Source organism: Triticum urartu, chromosome 2A, assembly GCF_056163025.1.
Source record: "Triticum urartu cultivar PI428250 chromosome 2A, HENAU_Tu73, whole genome shotgun sequence".
Lineage (NCBI taxonomy): Eukaryota > Viridiplantae > Streptophyta > Magnoliopsida > Poales > Poaceae > Triticum > Triticum urartu.
The window spans coordinates 15,382,890-15,390,009 of NC_141874.1; the positions used below are offsets into that span (position 1 = coordinate 15,382,890).

General features: G+C 40.5%; 1 protein-coding gene across 1 annotated transcript; it reads right to left on the minus strand.

Annotated features, from left to right (window-relative positions):
- Positions 1 to 305: 305 nt before the first annotated feature.
- Positions 306 to 1,595, minus strand: LOC147982922 (uncharacterized). Its single transcript, XM_087542733.1, has 3 exons — positions 1,423 to 1,595; positions 669 to 802; positions 306 to 441 (listed from the first exon to the last, which is right to left on the minus strand). Exons 1-3 carry the CDS (start codon positions 1,552 to 1,554, stop codon positions 312 to 314), a joined length of 396 nt encoding a protein of 131 aa, XP_087398859.1. The 5' UTR covers positions 1,555 to 1,595; the 3' UTR covers positions 306 to 311.
- Positions 1,596 to 7,120: the final 5,525 nt, after the last annotated feature.

The following is a 7,120-nucleotide window of genomic DNA, read 5'->3' on the forward strand; positions in this document are numbered from 1 at the left end:
ATCACATTTGATCACAGTTGGAAAACAAACTTCATATGCAATCTCAAAATCCCGTTGCAAGGAATTGATTTAGACGATCAAAATCGTATATTTTCAAGAAATAAAAGCAACCTTTGTACAGTTTGAAAGTAAACGTTGTAGACATCAGTAATGGGAATTATTAAGACTACCGCAAGTCAGCTGCATTTTCAGTTCATAAGTGCTTACCACACATTCGTCCGTTTAGTCAAACTCAGGTAACAAGTATTAATAACTCAATCCTGAATAACTTACAACCACATCACAAATAAAACCCTAACATAATAAAACCACTAAAATAAATTATACAGCATTGCAGCAGTTCCAGGCACGGTTATCAAAAGAACAACATTGCACGCCACCTCTATTCTACGAAGTTTCTTGCGGAAATTTATGTAGTCTTCATCCTGACGCCAATCATGGCTGCACATAAAAAAAGTAATTATGTTACGGTGTACAAAATAATAAATATTATTGTTTCTTTTAGCCTTTTCAGGTATTATTATGTTCTGTATAATACGCAAGATTATCTTTGATTCATGGACAAATAAACATACATCACACGAAGTTATTATCTTTCTATAACCATGGGGTGGATAAATGGTGTCTAAAAATACAAGTAGAACAAGATCGAGGATAATGCCATTTACCTTTTATTGATTTTATGCCAATCCTCCATTCTTTTGTTTAATTCCATCATGTGCTTTTCTAGCCTAGCTTTCTCGAGCTTTGTATTCTCCCGCAATCGGGCCAATGACTCTCCAGAATACATGATCTGTCCCTGCTATAATTTATTAAGGGCATGCGCAAACATTAGAAAGGCTTGAACATCACAAACAAGTTGCAATGAAGTGAAAAAATCATGCCCACTACGCTCAAGATGATCGAGATTTGGTCTGTGAAATCTGAATAAGAAATCTCTATTGATTTTTTTTCTCAATAATGGAGTGCCCAAAAAACCCGCATCCAATCATCCACGTAATAAAAAATAGAACCGTGATTGATTTCTCTGGCATGATCTAAATCAAATGAACAGGAATTAAAAGAAATTTATCTTGGTTTGCAAGAAATCACACCAAAGCACGAGGTGCCTAAAAATAACTCCGACGGTGATTGATTTTTCCAAAAAGTTATAAATCAGATGAATAAGAAAACAAATAACAAAACCGCACCATAGGGCCAGATCTAATTTGGTTTGTAACAAAACCAACCAGACAGTCAAATTTGAAGAACACGATTTTTGCAATACTCCGTTGGACAAAAATAATATAATTCCCACATCTAAACATGTCCTAAACATATAGGGCGGTAATTTAATCCTCCAATTAGATTAGATGAACGAGAAAAGAAAATAGCAAAATTGCTCGACAGGGGAACAGCAGCAAATCGACCAAAGCTTCTTACCGTAGCACCATGGTGGAAGAGGCGAGAACCTGCTGCCGGGGAGAGCGCGTGGACGGGGAGCTTAGAGGGGGCCATCGGCAGCGATCTGCTACCAAGGGCCGGCATCTTTCTGAGAAGAGAGCGCAGCGCCATCAGGTTGTACGTGATCACGAGAGCAGGCAGCGGCGATCTAGGGTTTGTTTGGCTGGACGGTTTCCCTTACCAGACCAGCCATATATATAACACGAGTGGGCGGGCCAGGTCGCTCTCCGACTCCCCTTTCCCTTCGACTAAACTTGTAGGGGTGGCCCAGGCCCAGCCCAACACAAGGGAGAAAATTGGGAGCTTCAATACAGCGCTTGACGCAGGCGTGCCTATGTCTCGCTTATAAAAAATACTTTACATAAATTTTACGAAAATGTTACATATGTATAGAAAAATTATTCCTATCATATTATGTGAAAAAGTATACAAATATTATACAATGTGTATGAAAATATAGACACTATATATTTAGAAAAAATGGACCATGTATTTGGAAAATGTAAACATGTATAAGAAATGTTCCTAATGTATACGACGAATATAAAAAGTATGCATCAAAACATATGTGTTTGAAAAAATATTAATCATGTATTTGAATATATTTTTAACCTGTATAAAAAATAATGTTTCAGATGTGCATGGTGATACTTCTAGGCTAAATTATACAATCATCTCGCTGATCCCCAAGGTCAAAGGGGCTGGCTCGATTCGTCAATTCAGACCGATTGCGCTTATCAACAATATTGCTAAATTTCTCTCCGAGGGCTTTGCTTCGCGTCTCTCTCAGGTGGCCCGTAGGGTGATTGGGTTGCAGCAGACTGCTTTCACAAAGGGGTGGTTCATTCTTGATGGGGTTTTCAGTCATCATGAAATTTTGCATGATCTCAGAACTAAGGGCACCAACTTCAATATTCTTATGTTAGATTTTAAAAAGCGTACGATTAGGTCAACTAGTCTCTTTTACGTGAGATTCTACTTGCCAAGGGCTTTGATGGGGCCTATGTGCACCGGCTCATGCAACTGGTGTGTGGGGGCTACACCGTGGTTTCGCTTAATGGGATTGTTGGCCCATACTTTCAAAATGGTCATGGCCTTAGACAGGGTGATCCAATTCCTCCCCTACTATTCAATTTTGTGGCTGATGCATTCTGCTACATTCTAAACCGCGTTGCGGCTATTGGTCATATTCGTCATGTTATCTCGGACTTGATTCCCTCTAGTATCTCTCATCTCCAGTATGCAGATGAGATGATTATTTTGGTTGAGAACAATGACATGTGTCTTACTAATCTAAAGTTTCTCTTGGTCTTTTTTGAGGCTCTCTCTAGTCTAAAAATTAATTTCTCTAAGAGTGAGGTCATTCTTATGGGTGATTCAGATCAGGATGCTTCCTGGTAAATGATAAAGAATTTTTGATGTGAATGTTGCCTAACATGTTCATCATATATTCTTTTCTTTGTAGCATGGACATATGGACTTCTAGATGATTCAAAGCAATAGTCTATATTTTGACATGAAGACTTTAATACTCAAGCATATCAACAAGCAACCATGTCTTTCAAAATATCAATGCTAAAGAAAGTTATCCATAGCCCATTATGCTCAATCATTGATCCATTCATGAAACACACTCAAATATTATCTACATCCAATGCTCAAGTATGATAATAGTGTTCTGTAGTTGGTGCTTTATAAGAGAAGATGGAGACTCAATAAAAATAAATAGATAGACCATTCGCACAGGGAAGCAGAGATTTGTAGAGGTGCCATAGCTCAAAGCTTAAATTGAGAGATAAAATTATTTTGGGTAGCATGCTTTTCCTATCAACGAAAACGACTAAGAGTTCCCAATATCTTTCATGCTAAATAAATCATTGGCGGTTCCCCGACATAAAATAAAGTTTATTTCCTTTTCCACCATTCTTTCACAATCCATGGCTAGCCGTATTCACGGGTGCCATCCATACCAACACATACCAAAGGAATTTATTATAGTATTTTTTTGTATTTCGGGACTGGGCATCCATATTATCGACACACTCTCGTGCAATGACAAGTGAATAAACAGTCATCTTGAGAATAACCTACTTAGCATGGAAAATATTAGCCACCCCTCGCCGCTTCATGAGCGGTACGGGCACACAAAAGAGAAGTTTATTTTGAAAATTAGAGTTGGCACATACAAATTTACTTGGAACGACATAGAAATACCGCATATAGGTAGGTATGGTGGACTCATTTGGCACAACTTGGGTTTAAGGAGTTGGGTGCACAAGCAGCATTCCCGCTTAGTACAAGTGAAGGCTGGCAATTAGATTGAGAAGCGACCAACCAAGGAACGAAAACCATCATAAACGAACATTAAACATAACTAACACCGAATAATGCAACACAAGTAGGATGTAACTTCATTGCATAACAATTGACTTAATATGCATGCATAGGGAATCATAAACCTTAACACCAATATTCTTACTAAAGCATAATTACTCACCAACATGACTCACATATCACTATCTCCAGATCGCAAAACAATTGCAAGGAATCAAGTTTAATATCCAATGATCTTTATGAAGGTTTTTATTATATCCTCCCTGGATATCTGTCACTTTGGGACCAAATTCTCTTAAAGAAAATTGCCATTTCTAATAACAACACTAGTAAAGAAACTACCTAATGTTTAGCTCTTTAGTCCCGGTTTGTAAATGAACCGGCACTAATGGTACCATTATTCCCGGTTCGAATGGCTATGCATTAGTCCCGGTTCGTGTTGAACCTTTAGTACCGGTTCGTGTCACGAACCGGTACTAAAGGGGTGGTGGCAGGCTGGCATCAGGCCGGGGCCCCACGAGCCCCTTTAATCCCGGTTTGTGACACGAACCGGGACTAAAGGTCTAACCTATAGTGCCGGTTTGTGTCACAAACCGGGACATAAGGGGTCTAACCTTTAGTCCCGGTTGGATTTTTGTTAAATCTGGTCAAATTGTGGTCAAATTATGGTCAAACTACTTATTCAAGAAATATTAGTGTTACTAAATACTTATTTTAGTTTTTTTGAATTTTGGTCAAACTATTGTCAAATCTGGTCAAACTATGGTCAAACTATGGTCAAACTACTTATTCAAGAAATATTAGTGTTACTAATTTTTTTTAGAATAATAGTTTCAAACTCAAAGGGTGAAACATGTGACTTCATACTCAAGCTAAAACTCCTGAGGGTTGATAGGATTGACAGCTTACTATCAGGTAAACAACAAGTGCAGACTTGGAAACTAGCAGGAATAGAACGCGGAAGTTAACCGTGCTCAGGCTGGAGTAGTGAGAGGATGGGTGACTGACCGGGAAGTTAGACGATTTGGAATGATGAGGGGTGATTAGAGCAATGATGAGGGGTTATTAGAGATTAATCGTCAAATAATTCAGAAATTTGAAAATCAGAAAAAATAATTTTTTTTAAAAGAATCAAAAACTTAAAAAAAAACTTTAATACCGGTTGGTCAACCCCCGGCGCGGGCTCGTGCCATGTGGTGGGCCTTTGGCCCCAGTTCGTGTTGAACTGGGACTAAAGGGGGGGGTTACCTTTAGTCCCCATCATTTAGTGCTGGTTCCAAAACCGGGACTAAAGGTCCTTATGAACTAGTATTAAAGGTCGTTTTTCTACTAGTGCAAGCTCTCAAAAAATATTTAGTCATGTGCGAGAGCACAAATTTCTTCAAAATTTCAACTCTCAAAATAATAGAAGTGAAGCATGAGAGGATTTCTTCAGAAATTCTACCCACTCTCAAAATAATCCAAGTTAAGCATAAGAGCATATGTCCTCAAAATAACATCACCATCATGCTAAAAAGGATATAAGTGAAGTACTAGAGAAATTCATGGCTCTAGAAAAATTTAAGTGAAGCATAGAGAGAGATTATAACAAATCACAACATAATTATGGCTCTTTGTGAAGGAAATATGCCCTAGAGGCAATAATAAAGTTATTATTTATTTCCTTATTTCATGATAAATGTTTATTATTCATGCTAGAATTGTATTAACCAGAAACATGATAGATGTGTGAATACATAGACAAACAGAGTGTCACTAGTATGCCTCTACTTGACTAGCTCGTTGATCAAAGATGGTTATGTTTCCTAGCCATAGACATGAGTTGTCATTTGATAAATGGGATCACATCATTAGAGAATGATGTGATTGACATGACCCATTCCGTTAGTTTAGCACTTGATCGTTTAGTATGTTGCTATTGCTTTCTTCATGACTTATACATGTTCCTATGACTATGAGATTATGCAACTCCCGAATACCGGAGGAACACTTTGTGTGCTACCAAATGTCACAACGTAACTGGGTGACTATAAAGGTGCTCTATAGGTGTCTCCGAAGGTACTTGTTGAGTTGGCATAAATCGATATTAGAATTTGTCACTCCGATTGTCGGAGAGATATCTCTGGGCCCTCTCGGTAATGCACATCATAATAAGCCTTCCAAGCGATGCAACTAATGAGTTAGTCGCGGGATGATGTATTACAGAACGAGTAAAGAGACTTGTCGGTAACGAGATTGAACTAGGTATTGAGATACCGACGCTCGAATCTCGGGCAAGTAACGTACCGATGACAAAGGGAACACCATATGTTGTTATGCGGTTTGACCGATAAAGATCTTCGTAGAATATGTGGGAGCCAATATGAGCATCCAGGTTCCGCTATTTGTTATTGACCGGATACGTGTCTCCGTCATGTCTACATAGTACTCGAACCCGTAGGGTCCGCACACTTAAAGTTCTGTGACGATCGGTATTATGAGTTTTTGTGTTTTGATGTACCGAAGGTACTTCGGAGTCTCGGATATGATCACAGACATGACGGGGAGTCTTGAAATGGTCGAGACGTAAAGATCGATATATTGGACGACTATGTTCGGACACGAGAAGTGTTTCGGGAGGTTTCGGACATATACCGGAGTACCGGGGGGTTACCGGGACCCCCCGGGGAGTATATTGAGCCTAATGGGCCCTAGTGGGACAATAGGAGGGGCGGCCAGGGCAGCCGCGCGCCCCCTCCCCCTCTAGTCTGAATTGGACAAGGAGGGGGGCCCTTTCCTTCTCTCCTTCTCCCCCTTCCTTCTCCTCTCCTACTCCTACTTGGAAAGGGGGGAGTCCTACTCCAGGTGGGAGTAGGACTCCTCATGGGGCGCGCCATAGGAGGCCGGCCCCCTCCCCCTCCTCCACTCCTTTATATACGGGGAGGGGGCACCCCTTGGAGACACAACAATTGATCATTGATCTCTTAGCCGTGTGCGGTGCCCCCCTCCACCATAATCCACCTCGGTAATATCGTAGCGGTGCATAGGCAAAGCCCTGCGTCAGTAGCATCATCATCACCGTCACCACGCCGTCGTGCTGACGAAGCTCTTCCCCGAAGCTCTACTAGATCGTGAGTTCACGGGACATCACCGAGCTGAACGTGTGCTGAACGCGGAGGTGTTGTACGTTCGGTACTGAGGATCGGTCGATCGTGAAGACGTACGACTACCTCAACCGCGTTGTTATAACGCTTCCGCTTACGCTCTACGAGGGTATGTAGACGACACTCTCCCTTCTGGTTGCTATGCATCACCATGATCTTGCGTGTGCATAGGAATTTTTTTGAAATTACTACGTTCCCCA